Raw genomic sequence first — 27,200 nt, 5'->3', positions numbered from 1 at the left:
TATTGTCCAAAAAATATATTTTATTGTAGTAGACAACACGGGGGCGCGCGCCCGGAGCCCAGCCCGCGCCGCGCGCGCGTCCCGCAACAACGCTTCGCTATCTACGCCCAGCTCTCTTGTTTAATAATTGGAATAATTTATTTAATAATTACAACGCTTTTTTATCTGTCCATATTTAAACATTAAGTATAACTAATTTCGCCTTGTATAACTTGGTGTAAGAACAGCCTTCAGAAATTGAAATAGAATGGCGTAATATACGCCTCACAGCACTGTTTCCATTTCTACTCGTGTCCGCTCTCTGAAATAGGAAATAATTTAATTCTAAATCATCGTAAAATAATTTAATCAAATATTCGGATTCCAGTTTGAGTTAGGACTTACATTGTATTATTAGATGATTATGTGTACCCATTACAATGCACGAACTTCTTCAAACACGGGATGAAAAACAACACCTTGTATAGAAAGTAGATAGGGGAGAACCTGCTTTCTATATAGTACGTAGGTAGCTATTATCATGCACTCAATGTCATTATACCTACATACTATTATCTCGTATCTACCTAGTTCGTAAATCACCACAAGAGAGCGGTCGATCGAGTTCAGGCAGGAGATCGGCTGGCGGGCGCAGCGTGCGCGGGCGCGTGGCGTCGTGCGCAACTCCGCCTGCCAGTAGCGCTGCGGCCGACGCCAAGCGGCGCGGCGGCGGAGCCAGCCCGTGCGCCGCCAGCGCCGCAGCCAATTGGCGCGCGCGGGCGACTGCCGCATCGCGCTCGTGTCTCGCGCGCCACAACTATAATCCAGATTATGAGATATAAGTAGGCTTAGGTACCATAATTACGAAGAGCCAAACCGGGACGCAGAAGAGAAAGAGGCTCATTTTCATTTTGCTGCAATCGGTATCACTCGTTCTCGCTCGCCTTTGTTTCGTCTTTGACGCGGGTGGCACGGGCGGCGCGGCGCGGGAACGATTGGTTGGGATGTCGGTGCTGTTCAAGTTTGACCGGGACGCCGGGACAGGGATCTCAAACCGGGACTATCCCGGTCAAACCGGGACGTATGGTAAGCCTAGATATAAGTATTAAGCAGGTACATAGATGTCCGCCCTGTGGAATGGGGGCGTTTGGAGAATTCCACCACGGTATCCCCTGCCTGTCGTAAGAGGCGACTAATAGGGGCCACGAAGGGGGTCGTCGGCGGGCAGCAGGGGGCTGTCCGCCTTAGTGCATTTCTGTGCATCTTTGCACATTTGTCGGTTGACCCCCGGGATGGACGGCAGTGTGTAGTTGGCCTCACGCTGCCGTAGACGCCGAGGGCGTCCTTCGGTGCGCGGGGGCTTCTGAGCGCCCCCCCCCCCCCCCCAAATAGGAGACGGACCGCAAGGCGGCACCGCGCAGGGGCGGTTGCGGTCGCAGACTAGACACTTCAACGTCAGAGGAAGCCCGCAGCCGTCCCTAATGCGCCGAAGAGAGCCACCGCGGAGTTTTAGCTGGTAGGTCGTGCATAGGTTAAGTTGTATATAGGGTTAGGGACTCGGCCCGGCGGTCGCCCGAAGGTCACCATCAAATCCGGGCGGCTCAACGCCGGGCCGTAAGGCACGGTTACCCCAGCATAACCGCTCAGTCGCCCCCCACGAAGGCTGGGCGGTAGTAATAAGGGACTTTCTCCGCGAAACAAAAAAAAATAAAAAAAGTACATAGATGTGCCCAATTTTCCGAATCCATATAATAATAATAATAATATCAGCCCTGTATTATATACTTGCCCACTGCTGAGCGCGGGCCTCCTCTACTATTGAGAGGGATTAGGCCTTAGTCCACCACGCTGACCTAGTGCGGATTGGTAGACTTCACATACCTTCGAAATTCCTATACAAAACTTCTCGGATGTGCAGGTTTCCTCACGATGTTTTCCGTCACCGTTAAAGCGAACGATAAATTTACAAAGAATACACACATGATTTTTTAAGAAAAGTCAGAGGTGTGTGCCCTTGGGATTTGAACCTGCGTACATTCGTCTTGGCAGACCGTTCCACACTCAACTAGGCTATCGCCGAATCCATGACTTTTACTATAATAATAATATTATGCTGGTAGGTACAGAACTGTCACTCTGAGTGGATCGCTTCTTAGTACCTAATAGCCACAAGTGATTACAAAATTTTTTTTTCTGATGATTGATTGATGGAATATCATCGATATAATATTATGTTTATACTAGGGGTCGCAAACCGGTATCCCGGATTTCGAAAATACCGGAATACCGGACCAAATTAAGAACTTCAAAATACCGGTATTGATTTTAGAAAAACCGGGATTTTCGGTATTTTATAAAAATAAAATTCAGTACAAAATGTGTGTATAATTATTAATTTCTCGAGTTTTAAATCGCAAAAATTTAAGCTGCTTGCAATTTCATTCATTCGTATAGGCGTATATTCTATAAAGAGCGACCAAAATACATTGCTTATGGCTATATTGCTACTTTTGTTTTGTTCTAAGCATAGCGGTGTTAACTGTTAATTGTTATTTAGATTAGAACTTATTAGAAATATTTTTTGTTCTTTAAAGTCTATCCTCATTATTCATAGACGTTATTTATCTAAGGACGGAGCATTGCTGTGATAACAAGTCTGTTTCTCAGTGCTGACGGTATGGCAGCCTTCGTAGTGCGTAGACGTAGGGCCGTTGTGATTGGCTAATATTGAGATACAACTTGAATCTAGTTGGCTGTCAGATTAACAAAGCTGAACAAACAGCAAGCTGTCAGATAAACAAAGCTGAGAAACATAACAGAGGGAATTGATGTAAAATACAACATGTTTAAAAGCCTTGAGCTGCCTGCAATAATGGCCTGGTATTTCATGGCAATTTCGCGGCGTTTACCGAAAGGCCGAAATTGTCCTTATTTACTCTATCTACAGCTGCGGACACACGATCGACTTGTTCCCGAGAATAAATTTGCAAGACATCAGCATACAGATGGTACGCACATTGAAGATGTTGTGTTAAGAGGTTTATGAAGATAGAGAACAATAATGGGGAGAGTATGTCGCCTTGAGGGACGCCACAGTCTATATCACGCCAGCTAGACGAAAAATCGTCTAGGCGCACCAACTGTTGGCGTCCCTGAAGATATGAAGAGAACCAATTCAGTGCCGTAGGCGCAATTATAAGGTGGGAGAGGTTTGCAAGAAGAATGTCGTCACTGACTATTGAAAGCGTTGGAGAAATCAACCAAAGCCAAAACAGTGACTTTGGAATCCTCCATGCCCGCCCTTATATCGCCAGTCACTTTGAGGAGTGCAGTAATAGTGCTATGGCCAGGCCTGAAGCCAGACTGGAGTGGGCACAGTAGGTTGTTTCGGTGCACATGCTCAGACAATTGCTTGTGTGCACAGGCCTCGAGCACTTTCGAGAGAAAAGGAAGAATGCATATGGGACGGAAATGCTTAGCAAGTGATGGGTTAGGGATTTTAGGAAGAGGGATAGCAATAGCTCTCCGCCACAAAGACGGAAAGATACCAGTGCTGAGCGAGGCGTTAATGATATGGGACATGATTAGTAGAAGTTGCTCCAGGATAGGGATTATCATGCGACGACTGATGTTGTCACAGCCAGTGGCATTGGATTTAATGGACAGGATAACTTTTCTAATTTGACCCAACGGCACAGAAGAAAAGTGAAAAGTATTAATGTTAGGCCTGGATAGACCCGCTAAGAAATCCATGGTACGACGCCTAGTTTGGTGATCAATCATGGTAACAGATGTGAAATGTTGATTAATGTCATCCAAACCAATAGGCTCACCGTGGAGATCTATGTTTTAACTTTGCCAATATCCAGAGTTCCGAGGAATCTCCAGATACTGGCTGGCGAGGAGGAAGAAATATTACAGAGAATGTGTCGGCGTTTAGCATTACGTACCAGTACGCATAAGGCACCAATTCTCCTCCGAACGATCCTTTCTGTACTGGCGAAAAGCCCGTCGTCTCATCGCCAATCTAACCCCATGTGTAATCCATGGTGCAGGAGGACGTTTTAATTTAATTTTCTTTAAAGGGGCATGGGTATCAAAGAGTGCAGTGACATTGCAGTTAAAAATTGCGACTTTATCGTCAATGGAGGTGGCTACCAATAGGTGATCCCAGTTAAAGTTAGCAGCGTCTCCTTTCAGCTTATCTGCATCAATGCGACCAATACTACGCAAGTGCAATATCCTAGAAGGGAACTTGGGAGGTTTTAGGGCGAAAGACATGTAGATGAGATCATGGTGAGAGAAGCCAGAAGCGGGAAATTGACCGTGGGAGAAAACAAGGGAAGGAGCAGAGGTGAGGATAATGTCAAGCCAAGTGTCGTGACCATCCATATTATGGTGGGTAGCTTGCAGTGGTAGGACATGCAGTTTAGCAGAGTCAAGGATAGTAAGGAGTTTACGAGATCGGGAAGAGTGGCTGGTAAGGAGATTAGTATTTAAATCACCCATGATGACGTGATGAGCATATTCTGATCCTATAGATTCCAGAACTGTTTCCAGACTGGAGAAGTAATCAAGAGATGGGGGACAGTAAATAACACCTAGTAAGGTTTTCACTCCCTTGACCCAAACCTCAAGAAATAGAAATTCCGCCACAAGCGGAATAAGAAGCAGAGGAAGATATTACAGTTTTATATTTCAGGTCGCTACGTAAATATATAGCGACTCCGCCCCCTCTCCTGTCAAATCGATCATTTCTAATCAGAATGAAACCAGGGAGGGGGTAAAGGTTCGAAGGAAGGTGAAGTTTGAGCCAGCTCTCAGAAATCAGAACGGTATGGACGTTGGCTTACAAAAATCTCTTTTCATTCATCCTTTAACTAACCACTAAGCTATCACTAAAATTTGACATTTAATTACTAACTTAAATGTATGTTTCCTATTTTTCTAATATTTCTTCAAATACCGGAAATACCGAAAATACCGGAATACCGGAATTTATTTTAGGTCAATACCGAAAATACCGGTTTTGAAATATGGTCCGGTATTGCGACCCCTAGTTTATACACACACGCACGCAACTAGTTTACCTGCTTTCCGCCGTGTGTAATACCTCCCATGTGATAGAGAGCCTATCGCCATTTCGAGCACAAATTCTAGCCTTCGGACTGATACTGAGTAGAAAAACCCATGTCACTGCTCAACCCGGAGAACGAATCCGAGACCTCAGCCCTCTAGTTATACAGTAATACAACTCCGCCACCGAAGTGACCTTATTTTGATTGCAGCCAGTGCAATGTGAAATTTCGATGATTAAGTAAGTCGACGGTTCTTTCTTCGATTATGTAAGTTATTTAATAAATATGTTAATGGTAAAAGGATCGCTTTCATAAAACCTGCGCGGCGCATATAGCAGAACGACAGTGACTTCGTCCTCCTGCCGCTATACCTCTAGCTGCTGCCTCCACCACCGCCCCGTGGAAGGAAAGCGACTGTCCTGAAAAATTAAGAGGATTTACTTATTTCGTAGCAATTATATGTTTAGGTAGATTTTTATCACCTATTACAATTAATGATGTGAAAATCAGGCAAACACCCCATGTGAAGTATTAAGGACCAATAGTGGATGGCCTGACAAGGAAATATCACATAGTTAAAATAAAAGTCGGCTATCATCAGTTATATTTTTTCTGCGGCAACTTCGTTATAATGTACTACTCTTTATTCCACTCCCATCTGTCGTATTTGATAAATGTATGGGGAAGCTTTAGTAAAAGAAGCTCCAATGCTCTGAGGTCGGTCTGCGCAATCATCTAACGTGATAACATCAATAGTAGTAGTGTCTGTACCAGCACGGAGGCTGGACAAGGTGTTTAGCAAAGGTTTCAGCTGCCCGGAGGGGGGGGGGGGCATACTTTGGTATTCCTCCCGGCAGAGTTTCTACAAATGTGTGCGCATTGGTTTGAATTATTATGCCTAGCCGATGGTAGCAGATTTCTGCGGAGTTTGAGGTTGGTTGCGCCCTCTAGCGACAGTTCATGATAGATGGACACGAACCCAGCAACGGTATTTCGATGCAGCACACATTAAGTTGAAATGGTTGGAAATGACGATACAGAGTCTTCCTATGTTTAAATAACAATTTTAGGACATCTTTATTAAACCTGAAGCCCGCTAAGAGGTCCACTAAACTTCAAAAATCTCACTAAACCTAACGAAATGTTAATATTGAATACTTTTTATATTAAAATAAATAAAACGTTCATTTTAAATTACGTTATGAGATGGTGAGTTAGGTCAGTGAATTTACTTTGTGGCCCAAGGTATCATAACTAGACGTCATTGTGACTCGTGTAAAAATTTGTGTTCAATACTGTTGTCCTAGCAAATCGAAACTTACAACCGTTTTTAATAAAAGATCCCAATCTCAATCTTCAATCCAATACCGAGAGGCGAGAATGAACCAATCACAATAAGTCATAAGAGAGCATGTCAAAAAAAAGCTTTGTTCTCATTGGTCCATTTTGACATAGATCGAAAAAAGTGATTAGGATCGTTTATTGAAATCGTGGTAAGACAGTCAAATTAGGTAAGTAATAAGTATGCTGACAGCTAGTGATGGCATTTCGAATGAATTTCATTAGCATGCGAATTCCCATGTCTCACCATGCTAATGCGATTGCTAATACTTATGACGTATTAAAAATTGTGTCAACTTAATTTACGAATCATATTTCGCAAATTAAAAATGCACAATAAAGAAATAGCAATTTGCGCGCAATCCGAGTTTCAGACTAAGTTTAGGGCTATATATATATTTTTATTTAACGCCAGGCTATATATATATTTTCCTTCTATACATTTTATTTAAATTATATGATACTAATATGTATATTATAGAACTAGCTTTTGCCCGCGGCTCCGCCCGCGTTATAAAGTTTTTCAGGCTAAAGTTTTCCGTTATAAAAGTAGTAGTTTCCCGGGAGCCTATGTTCTTCCCAGGGTCTCAAACTGTCTCCATACCAAATTTCATCTTAATACGTTGGGTAGTTTTTTAATTTAACACGTTCAGGCAGACAGATGCAGCGGGGGACTTTGTTTTATAATATATTTTTTAGAACTTTTTAAGTGAAACATTCCCGTCATACATCATTGTTGCATAACTTTAACCGTTTACGCAGCGCAGGCAACGGAAGCTCTCTAAACTCATAATTTTCCCCGTTTTTGCAACATGTTTCATTACTGCTCCGCTCCTATTGGTCATAGCGTGATGATATATAACTTTGAGCACTCCACAAACAAAAGACTATTCAACACAAAAATATTTTTTCAGTTCGAATCGGTAGTTCCTGAGATTAGCCATTACTGCCCCGCTCCTATTGGGTATAGCGTGATGATATATAGCCTATAGCACTCCACGAACAAAGGGCTATCCAACGTATAAATATTTTTTCAGTTTGGACCGGTAGTTCCTGAGATTAGCCATTACTGCTCCGCTCCTATTGGGTATAGCGTGATGATATATAGCCTATAGCACTCCACGAATAAAGAGCTATCCAACGTAAAAATAATTTTTCAGTTTGGACCGGTAGTTCCTGAGATTAGCGCGTTCAAACAAACAAACAAACTCTTCAGCTTTATATAATAGTATAGATATAGAATGAGTATAAGTACCTCGTATAATGTGCAAGTTAATCATAAAATTACTTTTAATTCTCTATTCAGACATAAAAGATACTTTTGTGTACAATATTATCCGGCCTATTATTCAGTAATTTTCCGAATAAAATCAATGAGACACCGTGCGACGCATATCTCGCGCTTCTTTTCTCGCTCACTCCTCCACTCAAATCAAGCTACGTTAGCATTAGCAATTAGCACGGAATATATATTAATTACTAGCTTTTGCCCGCGGCTCCGCCCGCGTTATAAAGTTTTTCAGGCTAAAGTTTTCCGTTATAAAAGTAGTAGTTTCCCGGGAGCCCATGTTCTTCCCAGGGTCTCAAACTGTCTCCATACCAAATTTCATCTTAATACGTTAGGTAGTTTTTGAGTTTAACACGTTCAGGCAGACAGATGCAGCGGGGGACTTTGTTTTATAATATATTTTTTAGAACTTTTTAAGAGGATTAATCCCGTCATACATCATTGTTGCATAACTTTAACCGTTTACGCAGCGCACGCAACGGAAGCTCTCAAAACTAATAATTTTTCCCCGTTTTTGCAACATGTTTCATTACTGCTCCGCTCCGATTGGTCATAGCGTGATGATATATAGCCTATAGCACTCCAGGAACAAAGGGCTATCTAACACAAAAAGATTTTTTCAGTTCAAACACGGTAGTTCCTGAGATTAGCCATTACTGCTCCGCTCCTATTAGTCATAGCGTGATGATATATAGCCTATAGCACTCCAGGAACAAAGTGCTATCCAACACAAAAATATTTTTTTCAGTTCGATCTGATAGTTCCTGAGATTAGCCATTACTGCTCCGCTCCTATTGGTCATAGCGAGATGATATATAGCCCATAGTACTCCACGAACAAAAGAACTATCCAACACAAAAATATTTTTTCAGTTTGAACCGGTAGTTCCTGAGATTAGCCATTACTGCTCCGCTCCTATTGGTCATAGCGTGATGATATATAGCCTATAGCACTACACTAATAAAGAGCTATCCAACACAAAAATAATTTTTCAGTTCGAACCGGTAGTTCCTGAGATTAGTCACTACTGCTCCGCTCCTATTGGTCATAGCGTGATGATATATAGCCTATAGCACTCCACGAACAAAGGGCTATCCAACACAAAAAGAATTTTTCAGTTTGGACCGGTAGTTCTTGAGATTAGCCATTACTGCTCCGCTCCTATTGGGTATAGCGTGATGATATATAGCCTATAGCACTCCACGAATAAAGGGCTATCCAACGCAAAAAGAATTTTTCAATTTGGACTGGTAGTTCCTGAGATTAGCGCGTTCAAACAAACAAACAAACAAACAAACAAACAAACAAACAAACTCTTCAGCTTTATATAATAGTATAGATAATTATTCCTGCGGGCGCTAAGGAGACCGCGCACCTTGCGCTGCTATTGCGAAGCGCGACAACGCACGAAATAATTAGGATTTCCCGAAACTTAGGAACTGTATTTAATTTGTGAAATTCTAAATGTGATTTAGCTTGCTAACAATTAATGCTAATTAATTCAATACTACCGACAGCCTAAAACACAGTTTGATGAAATTGGATTTCTATCCTAACCTAGATCCTCTTCAAATATTTATTGTTTTTTTTTTGTATGTAGAGATTTTAGGTACATTTATTCGATTAGTAAATTATACCTGATAAGAAAAAAAATTACCCATCGAAAGGGACACAAGGGCACAACATGCGCCCGCTCTTGACGCGGCGAGGTGAATTCGGAAATATCTGAAGTAGAGATGTTCCATCAGCAGCAGCAGGGCTGCTAACAAAATACCGCCCATCAGCAACAGGAATGCAGAGAGAAACTGTTCCAACGCTAGTGGATCCGACGACTTGTGTTCTTGCTTGTTCGGTTTACAAGTCCCGGTCATCCAGTACCTGTAATTTTATTGTTGTATTACAAAAATCATATCCGACAGGTATTTAATAAGTTTTAGGTACTGTTCACCTGTCGTTATTCTAGTTTAGTGGAATCGGCGGAAAAGCGGTGTTTGAGCATGTTGCAGGCTGGATTTCGCCTAGATATATATATATATATATATATATATAACTACCTTTGTCTTTAGGTACCTACCTACTTAATGGTACATTGTGTGAATTACTAGATATTACCACTTATGTAAGTACCTGCGCAGGCGTTCGAGGTCTCCGTTTGAGCGCAGATCAAGTAATCTTTTGTTGAACATACTGAGATATTTCGAATTGCGAGTAAAGGCTAATCCGTAGCCCGACATCGCATACCATGATCCCACAGTTAGAAGTCTACAGTCTTCGTCCTGTAATAGGTAAAGTATTTTTATAACGAAATGTAGGTAGAAGTGTGAAGTAGGTACTTACTTAATTGATTAGTTTATAACGAAATATTATTGACTCACTTGAGACACTAAGTAGTCTAGTACCGTGCCATCATAAATGAACGCGTCGAGTTCTCCAGTGAGTACACTAGTGACGCCTGCGCTTACGGTGCTCCGATTGTATCTGAATAAAAAATGGCACTATAATTTTTTTGGGACAAAAAGCATGTAATCATAAACTACAATATATTACCGGTTTTCATCTAACCAAAATTTATTTTTATGGGAAGTCTGATTTAAGATGAAAGTGTATTAAGTAATTACATAATATTATTATTATATTCAAAATAATCACGCAAGAAATTTGTTAATTTAATCATTAAATGTCGCTCTACAAAAAATATGTAAGTATAGTGCGCGCACGAGCTCCGAAGAATCATGGGTCGAGGAACAGGTTGGCTGTGCCCCAAGAACAACCGTCCTGCACACATCCCACACTCCACACCACACTCGTTGGTCATAAGTATAACTCGTAGCCAACACTCGTAGGCACCGGGATGGCGCGGGTGTATACAAATGTAGATGTTCTAATGCTCATTTCATTATGCAATTTCGAATTTTACGGACTAGTCACAAGTCACAACCCGTAATGTTAATTCGTTTTGCGTAATTTATTTTTTAAATAGTATGAATGGGTTTCAACTAGACCATACCAAATATACTAACTTAATTTTTTATATTTAAATGTTAAATTTACTTTCTTAAGTTATTTAATTTTGTATAGAATTAAGGTCAGGGGGGGCAAGTGCGCCAACGGGGTAAGTGCACCTACCCTAAAAAAACGAAAATTATTGATGTTATACAATTACCGCATATCTATGCTACTAACTGAAATACAGTTCCACTAAAAAACATAAATGGCTCTGTTCATTTTAATACGATTTATTCGCCATTTTATTTTAAGTGTCATTTAGACCTGTAAACAGAGATGACCCCGTGAAAGATAACATCAAATATTTCAAGATATTTAACATATTTCTGTAAACCAGTTAGGTGAGTACATAGTTTAAACCTTTTATTTTAACTTCCTGCCTGAATTTTATTTATATACAGGGTCATTTCGACATTGCGTTACTAAATGAAACCACAGGTTCTTGGTGACCTCTGCTAACACCGTGCAAAAGATTATTCATAAGTAACGAATATTTACGTCAATAATCCCGATTTTAGATTTATGGTTTTTTGATCACGCTGTTTCTTAGCGCGCTTAACTGAAGTGAATGAACTACGTCACAGCTGATGATATTATTACCGAACCTATAGGGTTCAGAAGGTCAGCTCACAAATGAACTCCCAATACGTTCACTGACTTGGTTGCAGCAGTTCATTGAGTCAATAATTAATTACTACAAAAATATTTCGTTAATTATAAACGTTATTTTCGTTAATAAAATAGTTTTCTTACCAAAAAAGTTACCTACATAATTACTAAAGTTACAACATTTAAATCTATTGGTATCGTATTTTTTTTAGATTCTACATGATATTCCGACATTTATTTTAATTCCAACATTAATATTTCGGTTTGTCATAATACCTAAAAGAAGACTACGTACACATTACCGAACGTCATATTATGCTTTCTGTACCATTTCTTTGCTAGATAGGTACACTATGGCAATGCGTCCGAGTCTTTGACCGAGTCCGAAGAGCGCGGGATTATTCAATACAATAGTCGTACTCTTTCTCGCCTAAACTCGCAGTGTTGTCAGTATAAACTTTTTTACCAAAAAGCTTGCTAAAACGACACAGCATTTCAAAAATTCTGATATTAGATTTTTTTTTTATTACATGATGTTCTAATAGATTTAACACACAATTGTATTACAAAATAAAATAAGTAATGATTTATGATGAAATGATTAATGAAAAGTGTACCTAATTAAAATAATACACAGCAATATTTTAGTATTTTTGAAACATTATTTTAAGTAATAAAGTATAATAGAGATTTTGGATTCAGTGATTCATTTTCAATAGACATACAGGGTATAAAATAAACAAGATATTACACAATAAGGTAATAATAAAAAGTTTGGTAACACTGCGAGGGCACGTGTTAGTTGTAAAACTGTGGCTCGTCAAATATCGTGTACCTCCAGACTAGTGTTGCCAAGATCAATTTGTTTAAAATCAAGAAGGTAAAACAAATCGAGATTTAGTGTTGTAGATCGGGACATAAAAAAAAGCAAGTATTTTTTTTTTAATTTTAGTTTTATATGTATTGCGTTTTACAAAAAATATCACTGCAAGTCATGCTAAAGTTGCGTTTTAATTTGGATTTCTGTTTTAACATTAAAGAACAGATCGCCGGGGAGTCGCATCTCTAAGCAAGAGAATAAAACAAAACTGTACCTTCAGCGCTTGTGAGATGATACGTGCTATTTTGGTTGCATTGTCGCACTCAACACAGTGATTAATGCGTAGTTTATTATTTCATAATACTTAATGGTTTTAATAATTTATTGGTGCAAAACGGGTCACGTCCCAGAACTCTGAAAATCGGGACGTCCCGCGCAAATCGGGACATCAGGCAACACTACTCCAGACCTTGCCGCTATTTTGTGGAATTCACTAAACTCGTGTGTCGCGTCTTGGTCGGTCAGGCACAAAGAAATTTAAAGTGGTCCCCTAAATGCGACCATAACTGGTATAAAATAGAGTCTATTTTTAGAAATATTTTTTGTCATTTTGAATATTTTACGATCGCGAAGTTGCATCATTGACGCGTACGCGAAACTGAACTAATCACAATCTATTGATTATGTTTCTATCCGAGGCTGTCATTACGATTTTAATGTGGATTTATGAATTTGCGATAGTTACTGAATGGAAAAATCCAATATCATTTTGTCCGACCCGGGATTCGATCCCGAGACCTTAGCAAAGCATCCGTACTATAATACAACTGCGGCACCGAGGTAGTCACCAATTAACTGTATTAAAAATACTTTGAAGTATGAAACAACTTTTAAAGGAACAAGCAATCTACAAATCATCATTAGGTATTGGTAAACACATTTACTATTTTGAATAATGTCTAGATACCTATTAGACGCCGCGCCGCGCCGTGACGCATCCCGTCGCTCGACATTTTTACCTCAAATTATTACATTACCTAATTATTATCAAGACAAGATTGTAACTTCGTTATTAATTGTTCGTGTGAATTGCCAGAATTGCAGAATGATATTTTATGAGTGTTATAAATCTAACCGTTGAACGTATTTATTATACCTACTTATCTACTAAAATGGATGAACTACCTACATTAGAATGTGTGTGTTTTGATTTAAAAGAATGACACCACTTTAAAATTACGGAAATAATGTGTTATGTGTACCTAACTTATGCATTTGTGGTTGTTTGATTAATGTCGTTTACTTATAATGATAGTTTGTGCATAGAAAATATTGTTCTAATGAAATGTGATGATTAGTGCGTGATGTTTATGTTGGCGTTAGATATCCACCTGCAAGGTGGACAGACGACTTGATAGACGTCACGGGAACATATTGGATGCAGGCAGCTTTCGACAGGTCCGCCTGGAAATCTTTAGGGGAGGCCTATGTTCAACAGTGGACTTTATGTAGCTGATGATGATAATGATGTTTAGGTATGTGTCTTTTTGTAACGTCGGCGTAGCGTCGTCGCTGCTGGTCTAATTGTTGATTGAGTGATGTAGCACGACACAAAACCCTAGGTAGTTAAAGCGCCGACATCAGCTGTTCGGTTGCGGCGCGGCGCGCACGGTGCGACGAACTACCCTTGCGCGCCGAGTGTATATCACTTGTTCGTGTGCGTGAGCATAATATTATCAATGACTGTGTGCGATGTTGCCGCTCCGACGAATTCTAGTATAATAGTAGTGACAAAAGGTGTGTAAAAATAAAATGACTATTTGAATATTTATTTTGTTTGAAAATTTTACTTTTTTGTTTTTGACCTTAGGTTGGAGTAACTTATAGTAAACGGCTTCTTTCAAGATGACTTTCTCGCAGTTAAATTTAAGTCTAGGGTGACAAAATGACCCTGTATACTAAAATAAAGGATTTTTTAGCAATGCGAAAAAATGTACCTAAAAATTGTCGAGTAGGGCAAGTGCGCCACAGTTAATAGTCGTATGGCGCACTTGCCCCTGATCCATATATAACCAACCTTTTTGAGAATATGTTTTACTAATATGAATTATTATTATTAAAATGTTATACTGTATTTTGTTTTGAGCCGACCTAAATAAAAGGGCCTATTAGTTAATTCGTTTTTACAAAACAAAAACTGAAATACCTTGGTCTAGAGCAACTTTACGTGACGAGGTTGCAACTGTTCGATCAGGCACATTATCTGGGTATAATGCAGCTAAAACATGTCAAATGTCATAAGGCTAAATTCTAAGTAATTGAGTTATAAGGCATTCAAAATTGTTAATTCCTACATTTTTGTATTTTTTTTTTAGTTTTTAGAAATAAAATGGATTTTGTATTAGCGCTACCATTTTTTTATTCCAACATATCCGCACACAAAACTCTAATATTAAAACCCAAATATAGCAAAAAAAATATTCTAAAATGCTTTGAAGCCCTGATTTACAAATATATATGGCGCACTTACCCCGAATTAGATTTGACAGCCATAGTTTGTTATAATATTGAGTAGTTAAAAATTATCCAAGAGCAATGCGAGTAAAACTTATTTCTCTATGGACTAAAATGAGTGTTTTCTTTATAATGTTCCATATTGGCGTTTTTTTACACAGACGCACTTACCCCATTTCCGGAGGCAAGTGCGCCTCCTACCATTTTTTTTTTACTTTGAGCAAAATATTATTAATTTATGGTCCGATTTCCTTGAAAGGCTATAGGTTGTTGTCACAAAATATCAAATATTCTTAAATTAATAAAATTACATTCTTAAGTCAGCACAAAAAGAAATTATTTGACATCGAATCCAGCTATGTAAATTTTATGGCGCACTAACGTTATCGATGTCGGTGAGGTCTGTCGGGGGACCTCACCGACATCGATAACGTTATATCGTTTAAGTGCTTACGTCAACAATCCTTAAGTATCCTCGGAGTGTGGGCACGAGCTATGGGTAGGTTGTATAAAAATTATGATTAAAAACAAAATCTTAAAAATATGAGTTAAATAGATTAAAAAATACATTAATATACTTACTGAGCCATGTAAGCGTGGGGTTCTGGAAAATATTTGGCCAAAGTAGCATCCGTATGTGACCACGGTACCGTGCCAAATTTTAGTGGAGGCCGTTGAGAAAAAGGTCTTGCTATCCGTGGGTCATCTAATCCACTAAGTTCATGAAATTCTTCCCTAGTTATCATGAACGCCGCTAAATTGGCAGTGTATATAGCAAGGAAGACCACAGCGAACATCGCCCACATATTAGTCATGAAACGAGCTGTAAACCCTCGTGGTGAATCTACGTGCACGGACGCCTACAATTAAATCAACAAATTACACTGGTATAATATGATAAATACATATATAGTATCACGCTTCTATCCCATAGGGGTAGGCAGAGACTATGGATTGCCACTTTGCACGATTCTGGCATAATTCTCTCGCTTGCTCCACCTTTATCAATCTTATCATGCATTCCCGCCGGTTCAGGGTACTTTTGGCCTGGCTTTTTGTTATTGAAATATATGTAATATTTCAATAAACAAAAGAAAAGAAAATGCACGTCGAATTGATAACCTCCTCCTTGTTTGAAGTCGTTTAAAAGGGGGCGAGAAGTAGAATCATATAAATGAAAAGATAATGTCTTCCGCGAAGAAGATACACCGTATACTTGCCTGGCTTAAATAGTTCATGCAAAACATCCCTAATCTATCTCTATATAGCTTATTTCAACTGCATTTACCAAGCCAAATAACTTGGCTATACGAATCAAACCTTCCGGAATGTAGGTTTCCTCAAATTGTTTTCCTTCACTTCGCAAAGTCAGAGGTGTGTGCATGTAAGGTCTACAGGTTTTGAACCTGTTTGGTAAACTGTTCCATTTTCAATCTTCTTGGCTATCGCGCGAATCACATGTATGTGTAGTATTTACCTATTTATTAAATTAAATTTACTGTGATTAAAAAAAAAACGTAAATAAGCTTACCTGAAAGAGAACTGCCCAAACTATCCAGTAAGTTCGACAAAGAGAAAATCGGTTTTGAGGCACTCGTTTTGAATTATTTCCGGTTGAACAATCAAATCCACTAGGCGATAACCATTCAAAGAAAAATATAGAAAAAGTTGCTGCTTGTATCGCTACTGCACCAACGAGCATCCACGACGCCGTATCAAATGGTTCTAAGAAAGCAGTAGGTGAAATAATGCCCGTTCTTTTAGCCACGACTATCGCTACGCCAGTCTCCATAAAAGGAACACTAAAGTCCACCACAGCTTCGCGGTCTGAATTTATTATTAACGATGTTAAAACCTAAAATGTAATTGGTAAATTTTATACATGTATCTTCAATCATAGACAAAAATTTGCAACGAAAATACCGGGAGGGGTCAGAAAAAAATTAAGACGTATTCTCACTATCTACACAAGTTGTTGATTTGCATCCCTGCCATATTTACGGAGGTTGGTATACTTCACTTATAGTACACGAATCAATGAAAAATAAGTACCGAAAATTACTTACACTTTTTAAGAATAACTATTGATTAAAAATAAAACCACACGTGTTATGGCAATCACCCTGAACTCACCCCGTGTGGCATCGATGATTTTCGCGCCACACAGACACACACAAAATGCTTTGACGCGCCGCGGTTGCCGCGACTAGCCGTGTTGATTGCAAACAGCTGGTGCTGTCCACGTGTGTGTGGGCTATTCGCTTTGCCGTGGGGTCCTATTCTGCCTAGTACGTGGGGGTTTATTCTAAATCATCGTAAAATAATTTAATCAAATATTAGGATTCCAGTTTGAGGTAGGACTTAATTTGTATTACTAGATGATCATGTGTACCCATTCCAATGGACTCTTCAAATATGGCGGGGATGCAAAGCAACACTTTGTATATTATGTAGTTAAGTATAGGAACATTCTTTTGCTTTCGTCTAAAAATAAAATAATAGCTTCAGCTAACAAGTAGGTACTTAGGTAGGTCTACATTATTATCGTAAGTTTTAATTCAATTAACCTGTTTGAGGTATTACCGTTTCACAACTTCTTACATTTATGTTTTATTTTATTAAACAATTATGATATATGGAGTTTATTAATTGTGGTTTTGCGTGATACGCCAATGAAAACTTGAGCAAATAGGCAAACACACGAAAATTTCAAAAGCTTTTTTATTTTCATTATAGCACCCATTCGTCCCGTCGTCCAGGTATTTTTTTTTCCGAAAAGTATTTAATGTCTTAAAATCCTCGATTTTATTAAGATATGCATTATGCACCTATAAATGTATCACATACCATGTCGGTCTTTTTGTTCACAAGATCTGCTATTAAACCGTTCCATTTGCCGTGGTACAATGTTCCCCAGCGTCCGTCTTCTACTCGAACCAGTTCGTATGTGAAACCAAGTTGTTCAGCTAATTGTTGTAATAGATCGATACAGAAGCCACTGCAACATTGGTACAGTGAACTGTTCCCATGGGCAGTACCAGCTTCTAATCTAAAACATGCAAATTCATTTAGTATATTATAATTTGTAAATGATTTATTACAAAATACATTTTACGTACCCAGCCACTTCTGTTTCAGGTGCAACCCGACATATCACACCCCGATCTAAAGAACATCTTCCGCTTACGGGATCAGGTGGAGCTAGATTTATATAAGGTGGCTCTTCCAAAAACGTGATGCGCATGTGAAATTTTTCCGGTACTCCCTGAGGGGGAGTGTGCAATCCACCAGGCCAAACAATATCTTTTATAATAAGGCGTTCTTTTGGATATGAATTCCATGTTCCAATTTCTTCCCAAACCAGCTGTAAATTACGTCACATTTCTTTTAAATCTAAGTAGTGAATAAAAGCAGACGAGTTTAACAAGCCTAAGGGGTGAAATGCCCGAGTAGAAAATCTTGGAACCATAATAATAGTATGTTTTGTCTTCCCCGGCTTGTTAGAGTGAAGATTGATAAGTAGGTATCAGACGCCTACGTGCAATAAAACTATACTGGAGTTCGCGTGGGCAAAACTGAACTGAGGCGTCATTGATTCCGCAAAACCTATTGCTTCTACCAGACAATAACTCTAACATCGCGTCAAAGGCTTTTTTAATCTGGGATTTAAATACGAGTAAATCACTTACTTGTTCGCCAATAGCAGGTCTAAGATTCATTATTTTAAGTTCGGCTGCCCGCAATTCACCATCCGGAGTAAATTCGATACTTGGCCTTCCAACTTCTCCTTCCACACTGACGTTTCTCAAATGTCGATAGAACCGTTCGCCTGTCGACCAACGCGCTTCACCTGCACCCGCACCACTACATGACAATCGAGTACCCAATGGATATCGAGCGTTTTCTGGTTCCGAAATATAAGACTCCACGCCGTAAGCGAACACTTTTACAGCGGTTGCTATTTCAGCGATTAGCGAGGAACTCGATGTGTCAAAATGCACGCCTGAAAATGAATGAAATATAAATATATTTTTGCATTATGTATGAGGTACACACTATTTGTAATACAAAATGTGAAAATTTATTTAATATTTTTTACTGATGTAGAATATAAGACTGACTCACCAAGCATACCCACAGGGAATTTATTTGGTTGTTGTAAAGAACCCAGAACACTTTGCGTAACGATCCACACAAAATTTTCTCCCGTCAAATGTAAATCACCAGCAGCAGATAAAATATCTGCCGCTTCTTCTCTGGTGGCGTATAGCAACATTACGCGTGCTTCACTAGTAACTAGTTCATTTAAATCTGACCCCCTTTTTACAACAATTGCATTTAATATGGTGAATTTAAATCGATCCTGGAAATTAAAACAACATAGGCGTGATACAAATATAGGTCATAGGAACGTAATTGAGTTTAGATATTAAATATTATAGTCAAAGTCTGAAGCACCGACAATTCTTGTTTGGTTAGGCAATGTGAATACCTTTAAACTTACAAACTATGAGTTTTTATAACATTAGATAAAACATATATTACTAAGGTAAATAAGAAAGCTCCAATTTGAATATCAATAAAAACTATATAATTATGAAAGTACTAGATTACAAACACCTACTTGTAATGCTGTCACTCTTTCTCGTACAGCTTGGATGAAATCGTCATGCCCAGCAATAGCGGACGTAACGACACTAAATTGATGCCACTTATATCTTTCTAATATCGACAGCATGGCAGCCGTTTGATGTTCTATGGACGGGGCTAACTGAAGTCTTAAGGACGCATGCGAAGCCCTCTTTTCAAGGCCGCTGTTATCTGCATTCCAAGCAATTACCTGTAGAAGCAAAATTATTTGTAATATTATGGTTTCTGAATACTATTCACAAAGAAAAGTATGAGAAAAGCGAGTAAGTAATAGAAATGAAAAAGCGTTTACCGGTATGCCAAGATACCCCGCTAGTTGTAGAAAATACTGTGCAGAGGCAGTAGAGCGTCCATATTGTTCATGATTCATAAGATAAAGAATAGCAGACACGTTGACTGCTAAAAATTCTTTACATAGCGAGTCCAGGATAGCTGAAAGCGTTAAAACCGTCAATGCGTCAGATTAGTAGCATTTTTAAGAAGTATTTAGTAGTAACTGATACAAGAAGATGTTAAAGATCAAACAGGTTAACGTGCACTTACACATAGGACTAGGCGTCAAGCCCTGCGTAGAAAGCGTAATATTCAGACGCACGTGTAGTTTTAGTTTACGTGGCAGTTTCGAAAGGGCTGCCTTCTCGGCCTTCGTGTAATCACGCGTTCCAAAGGCTTTGTGTGGCACAACAAGCGCTGCAGTTATTGAAGAGGGCGCACGAGGCGGAAGTGGTGCTGGTGATGTGCGTGGACGCCTCAGGCCATCACCAATGCGCACGCCGCCACCGCGGCCACCATCGCGGCTGCCAACTCCTACTGCGCTACCGCTGCCAACTTTTATGCCACTTCCGCGCTCTGCCGCCGCCACCGCCGCCGCCGCTAGCGCACCGAGCGCTGCGAGCGCCATCAATGCTGTGCGCGTCTGCATCTCTACTCTTGATGCTATTAACATACATGATTCATAACAGATTTTTGTTTTTTATTGTGAGTTTTTAAGAGAGGTACCCTAGTTTCATTGTGCCTACCTACTTAGAGAAAAGTGCCCTTAGAAAACAGCATAAGAAACTAGAAGGTTCCTAGTTCAAACAAAAAATAATCAAGTCATATAAAAATAATATGCAAATACATCTATGGCATTAACTTTACCGAACACTATAGACCAGTGACCTATAGCATAGCTAGCCGAACTGCAACCAGGCCTAGTAATTAGATAAGTAGGTATATAATTATTGCCCACTTGGCATAATTAATTATTTTTTGAAAGTCAATCTATTGCAAAACTTAAATCGGCGAAATTAGATACTTAAATAAGAAAAATTGCCTAGAGCATTTAATCATTGCGGCTGAATGTGTCTACAAACTGTACTTAGCTAGGTAAGTATATGTATAACAGACTGATTTCCTTGGTGGCGTAGTTTTAATGCGTAGGTACCTAAGCGGTACCAGTGCGCCTGTTGCGCTGAGGTCGTGGGATTGAATCTGAGTCCAGATAAAAATAATTGTAACTGAATTTTTCCATCTCAAAAAGTACTCAGTTGCAGCTCGGAGTCAGGAAGTTGGCGGAGTGATACCCCCATCCTGAGGAAGGCACGTAAAGCCGTTTGTTATGCGCCTGATCTTTACCCGGTCATGTCGGATTACAGTCTCCCCAGACTTTGAGAGTGAAGGAACAGAGAGTGCACCTGTTTATTGAGCACACAGTTATCCGGATTAAGACTTATCTCCCGCGTACCTAGCTCAACTACAATGACATTGGCCACCGTGTCGAATTTCGGCTAGGAGGGATTCATCACAGACTGGCAAAGGATTATAATTTCTGTTGTCAGTTATAATTATTAGCCATGTTGTTAATGACGAAACAGCCCTAAACAAACTGCCGGTAAACAAGTTTTTAAAAACCTTATCGGAATTTCGAGGGCATAAAACTTAACTACCTATGGTTTTAATTCCCCGTAAATTCTAAGACAAAAATAATTATAAAATGCAAACTCTTTTTAAAATATATCCTGTCTTCAAATATTGTTGAGAAGCCTACGGCTTCATCAATACGGGATGTCCAGGGTCAACCTGCCATCCAATACCTAGCGCTTAAAACTCAATAATTTATAGGTAGGTATAGAATAAAGTAATTTTGCGTGGATATAACGAGCCCTAAACGGAAAAAGGGCGTAACCGCCAATACCACAATAATTGTTTTATTATATTAAACTGCGATGGGCACGAAGGTCCCCTGTTTGAAAAAAAAACAACAAAAAAAACCTTCCCATACACTACTATTTTGTCATATGATTTATGAAAAAAGACACTTTTTTGTTAAACAAGAACAAGTAACGCCATTTCAAATAAAGGCAGCTGTACCACAGGGTTGTGTCATGTGGCCAACCTTGTATCTCCTCTGCTGCTTATCTAACTTCTACGGAGGGTCTTGTTACTGGTACTTTTGCTGATGATACCGCTGTACTTATGACAGATGAATCTTGGGATATGGGAGGTCATAATCGAAGGTTATAGAAAATAAATAGCATCAATGAAATATCGTTCTGGCTCAAAGACTGGCAAATAAGGGCAAATGAATGCAAATTCGTGCAAGTCCCTTGCTACACGTAAAAACTCGTGTCAATCAGCTACTTTAAATGGAGTACAAATCCCGCACGCCGATTAGGCTAAATATTTGGTAATATACATCGATAGACTAACGGGAAGAAAACATGATATCATTATAATCAAACGATGGCATTAAGTCAACAAATGAGAAAAAAATATTGGATATTACAGCGGAAGTTGCAGCTCTTACAAATTATTACTCTAGTAAGTGTATAATAAATTTAGTCTGGACGGCCTGGAACTACTTATAGAACACATCATTAAATTCCAACGTCGAGATTATACAAAGATTTTAGTAAAAAAATGTATGTCCGACAGCATCTACACCATGGTATGTGACTAATGATAGGCTACACTACGACCTTAAAGTAAAATTACATAAACAGAAACCCAAAGAAATTACTCAAGCATACATAGCCAGACTATTACAGCATCTTATTGCCACTCGCAAAGCATCTAATAAAGAACCCTGTCACTTCGACATTTAAAAAGCAATTTATTATAATATAAGTATGTCCATTATTTATAATAATATATTTCCATTTACGAGTAAAGCAGACATATGCAACTATTATTAACTATTTAGATTCTGAGGTCACATAGGTTTAAGCCATCATTACCTATAGTCACATTAAGTCTATCCGATAGGGCGCAAAAACTGTTAGAGAGATACCTACTAAATTAACTAAGATTGCCATAAAATATTTAACTTCCTACAGCAATACCGAGAGCATTTAAAATTTTCGATAATTAAAATATGAGATACAATACTTATATGAGATAGAATCCGGCAGTTTTTTAGGGCACTGGTTTCCCGTGGCATCTACTAACAATATAACTAAAATCCATAAACCGAGATGACCGTCATTTACTTACTTACGTTCTAAAATTGTGACATGTCTCGAGACGATTGACAAATATAACAGAGAAGCTTTGCAACAAGCCCGGCATCACAACGAGCGTTGACTAGTGACGTATTATTTCTATGAAATCACGCAGTGTACTTACTTATCGAAAAACGCAGACACCCAACCTGCTATTACTAGTGAGTATATTGTTAGTCATCCAAACGGCGTTTTATCTAAATGTACACTCACGACGTGATGTGTATATAAGTAAATGCTACAAAATAAAAACCGATAACTACAAAATAAATAGCCAATAACCTAGCCCTAATAGATAGGTAAGTATTATTTTGTTATGATTTTCAGTTGGTATAGGTACATAGCTACCTCTATGCCCCTACGTAAAATACCTACATAAAGAAAGAAAAAAAATTGGTAAGTACCTGTATTTACATCCATCTACTTAGTCGGTGTTCATAAATACGTTTTCATGTAAACTATTGTTAAATATTGATTTAAGGCTCTAATACAGCATTTAGTTACGCCACAGTCAATGATATTGTTTCCAACAATAATATTAAGTAAGTACTTACTTATATTATTTCGTAAACCTCATAAAATTTTACAGTAAGTAAGTACTTACTTACTTAAATGTTTTTGCAACTATATAGGTACCAACTTTAGCGAAACTACAAAGAAGTAATTTTTGCATACACCCTCTTGCTAATAATCAGATACTTAGATAAATAAGTAGGTATATTTAAATTTTCTTATTTAATACGTTATTCAAACAATACTCAGAAGACAATCGAATATCATGAATAATTATTGTAATATTATGATAACCAATGTACACAAATTCGAAAAATCACATTACGAACGAACTACATATTTTCTCAGAATCAGAATCAATAAAATAATACCCATTTAATATTTTTACAGAAAAGCGTAGATACGTTTTTCTGTAAAAATATTCATTATAGGTACGTAGGTACCCACATATTACTATGACACGATATTCTGTCGCCCTAAACCTAGGTACCTTTATATAATAAAATGTACGTTATCTTCTCCTGTCTTATCATAACATAATATAAAAATGAATTGGAATTTAACACTGTATTCATTTAGTCGACACATATTACACTTTGTATAAAAATGTCGTATGTACCTATAAGCGCGTTACACGGCGGTGGCGGCAGTGGCAGCGGTGGCACGACAGAGCACGTGTAGTTATCAACATATAATCAGTAGGCGGCGCGGGCCAGCATGGGGTCGTTCTAGGACGGACAGTGGCGCGGCACCGCGCCGCCTGTAATGCGATCTGTGAGCCACGCGTGTTTACGTAAGCGCCACGCCCCGAGCCACGCTTCGGCTGTTTGGGGCGCGGCGCGAAGCGCGAGGCACCTCCAGACGCCGAGCGCCGACTGACGCGCCCTCATCCCTTATGCGCGCTCCAGGGCCGCGCCTGCGTTAAGCGTTTATAACCACCACGCCTCCCGTTACATAATACTATGTGTCCATACCACAAACGTTTTTTAATCCCATTTGCTGTGACCAGTTACTTTACGTTACTTTGGTAGGTAATTATTGCAAATGCAACTTTAAATTGTACACGAAAAATCGTTACTAACTTATAATGTAAAGTATTTTCAGTGCTAGATTTAGCTAGCACGGCACGTATAGGCTTATAGCGGACTGTCTAGGCGCCCTCTCCGCCTTGAGGCTAATCTTGTGCGCTAGGTCTTCACACCGAATGCACACCTATGCACGGGGTGACGATAAGTCGCGGGCCAAGACACAGAGTCACAGATTACTGAATAGTACACAGAGTTTAATGTGTACACTTTGGTTGCATCACAACATTGAAACCTAAATGGGCCAGCGAATTTTTTCTTTCTTTCCCCTTCCATCCTAACAATTAATTTCCTCCTCTCCCCACCATTTCTTGCACCGTTTTCTTTCGTGGTAGGATTCTCAGGATATTCCAGTAAAAGCTGCAGCAGTCCCATGAACAAAGAAAAGTAGCTCTTACTTTGCTTTAAGTTCTAATGTTCTAGGTAGGCACTAGGCAAGTTGTTGAAAAGATGTTTTATGACATCAAAAGGACTTCAAACAATATTAACACAACGCCTTTTGCCGAAACAACGCCTGCTACTTGGACCACATATATTATGATTTTGCTCGCGGTTTCGCCCGGTTTAAAGTTATCCGGGATAAAAGTACCGCTATATATTTTCCCAGGATAGAAAGTAGCCCATGTTCTTCCCAGGGTCTCTAACTATCTCCATACCAAATTTCTTAGAAATCCGTTGGGTACTTTCTATATGTATAGTGTTCAGACAGCCAGACTGATATAGCTGGGGACTTTATTAAAATAATGTATTATTTAGGACTTTTAAAAAGAGGAACGTAACTAATCGTTGATGACTGTTGCGTAACTAACCGTTTACGCAGCGCATGCAAGAGAAGCTCTCGAAAAAAAAAAAATTCCCTGTTTTTGCAACATTTTTCATTGATGCACCGCTCCTATTGGTCATAGTGTGATGATATACATTACTATTTGTATTATACAAACCCGAAATTAGTTTGTGGGGAATCAGAAGCACAAGCCATTGCACATTTTTTTTACATACTATGTTATATTTTATCCTAGAAACATATTAGTATTTCGTCAAGCTGGTTACCTTTTGTATTTAATGAAAATCCGGCGCATGTCTGTCGCTCACTGATACCTACTACTACAGGCGACTGTTATAAGCATACCCTTCCCCTCCCCGCGGCCCCGCACACGTCCCTCTCGTTACCAACGGCGGCGCGCTTGATCTATCAATTCCGCATGAGTTTTGATTGATATTATTATTTTTGTATTTTTATATGATTTTTTATACCAAAATCTAATTTGGGTGTTTCGGTTTTATGGTATACAAAAATTAATCATGTATAACTTTTAGACTTCCTCGATAAAATATGACTTATCAAACGCTAAAGATTTTTTGATTCGAACAAACTCATCAGCTTTATATAATAGTTTGGTGTTTGTGTTACTACTTGTGATGTGCAGGATCGTCAACAAGTATATCCGCGGCTAAGGATACGAACACGGATATTAATTGGCGTCATGATCCGCGAATACGAATACGGATCCTATCTTTATTACTTAATCGATGTCGGTGCGGTATTGGTATTGTAACTCGCTACGACAAATGTTTGCAATATAAAAGTGACAAATATTTGATTTTAAGAAATAAATAGTAATCTGAATGGAATTCAATAGTTTTTCACTGCTACCTAATCACAGAATTAGAATATATCCGGCAAAAACGTAACGGATCTTTCTTCTCCTTTGATATTTGGACATCACTTATTATTACGTTTAAATGCACACTAAGTACTTACTATTTTTTTTTTTGGCTTTATAACGATGAGTTTGATTACTATTACTACAGTAGCTCTAGGTCACGACTAACGTGGTAATCATTCCCTTCTATTGGAACCTAGATATTTAACTTCATTTGTGGGTACGGATTAGTTAATAAGTAACATTGATCATCGCCGATGGACACTACTTACCGATTAACGAGGCAACAGTTGGCAACAGCTAAAGAGACGCTATTTGCATATTCGTTCTTAAAGAGGTTACTCAGATTTCCGCGAGATTTTGGAGCTCGAGATGATCAATGATTTTTTAAAATTTTATGAGAGATGTTAACAATATAATATTTAAAACAATGTGTATCTTTACCGAGGTTTAAGCCAGTTTTGGCCCTTTAAGGCTACTGGTTTTTACCGGGTACCTACCTGAACAATCGATGCATCACTCTTCTGAGTTAGTCACACTTCACAGAACATGGTGGTGAATCAAACAATCAGGGACTGTCGGAACAAAATTGGGTAAGGTGGCCTGTATTCTGGGTGGTTTTTCTTGTCTCTTGTGAATTCGACACAAAGATGCTCTACATCGACGCTCAGTCATAAGGAAAGAATGTCCCTAAGAGAGATAATGGCTAATCGTACCTCCCTTCTTCTTCCCTTTCCTTCTCAAAGTCCCTTAAGAGTCAACTCACATATCATAGTTGTTTAATTTTTTTTTCTACGGCATTTTTCTGTTGGTTAGTACCTATATTGCATAGCCGGAAAATAACATTCGGCCAAGTGCCACCATTGTGACAATAACTAATCGTAAGACGCGGCCCAAAGTAATATGTTGGGCACTAAACGATTATCCACTCTGGGATGACGAGTAATGATAGTATTTCTCGGTTTCGCTCTCACCACTCTATGGATTGACGATTTTCAAGATTTCAACCACAATATTATCATCTGCCTATCAAAAGGGCTGTCATAAGATGCAGGCGCCGTATGGGTTAATATGATTCTCCCTTTTGTAAATCCATTACATAATGCAAATCGCAATGGATGAAAGTACTGGTGCCTGGTCTTATACTGCCTTAGATGCCTGGAATATCCTT

The 27,200-nt window shown here is 38.9% G+C and overlaps 1 protein-coding gene across 5 annotated transcripts; it reads right to left on the bottom strand.

Moving 5' to 3' along the window:
• Positions 1–24,168, bottom strand: LOC115451854 (glutamate receptor ionotropic, NMDA 2B). Of its 5 annotated transcripts, none has more exons than XM_030180244.2 (16): positions 23,900–24,168; positions 19,829–20,221; positions 19,578–19,717; positions 19,260–19,475; positions 18,761–18,998; positions 18,325–18,638; positions 17,755–17,999; positions 17,483–17,684; positions 16,167–16,490; positions 15,218–15,495; positions 10,062–10,164; positions 9,814–9,962; positions 9,344–9,564; positions 5,376–5,476; positions 567–796; positions 1–301 (listed from the first exon to the last, which is right to left on the bottom strand). In XM_030180244.2, exons 2-16 carry the CDS (start codon positions 20,205–20,207, stop codon positions 265–267), a joined length of 3,177 nt encoding a protein of 1,058 aa, XP_030036104.1. In that variant the 5' UTR covers positions 20,208–20,221; positions 23,900–24,168; the 3' UTR covers positions 1–264. The 5 variants fall into 5 exon arrangements, with proteins under 5 accessions (XP_030036104.1, XP_030036103.1, XP_030036105.1 ...); XM_030180243.2 differs by lacking the exon at positions 23,900–24,168 and adding an exon at positions 23,172–23,425; XM_030180245.2 differs by lacking the exon at positions 23,900–24,168 and adding an exon at positions 22,892–23,117.
• Between the last annotated feature and the right edge of the window lie 3,032 nt (positions 24,169–27,200).

This window comes from Manduca sexta, chromosome 15 (genome assembly GCF_014839805.1).
Source record: "Manduca sexta isolate Smith_Timp_Sample1 chromosome 15, JHU_Msex_v1.0, whole genome shotgun sequence".
NCBI lineage: Eukaryota > Metazoa > Arthropoda > Insecta > Lepidoptera > Sphingidae > Manduca > Manduca sexta.
This window is presented reverse-complemented; position numbering and strand designations above follow the sequence as displayed.

Coding starts and splice junctions, on each gene's coding strand:
- LOC115451854 (XM_030180243.2), bottom strand. Junction 18,000..18,324: donor GACCTGCTATTGGCGAACAA/GTAAGTGATTTA, acceptor CGTAATTTACAG/CTGGTTTGGGAAGAAATTGG. Junction 10,165..15,217: donor CCCCACGCTTACATGGCTCA/GTAAGTATATTA, acceptor TTTTTTATTCAG/ATACAATCGGAGCACCGTAA.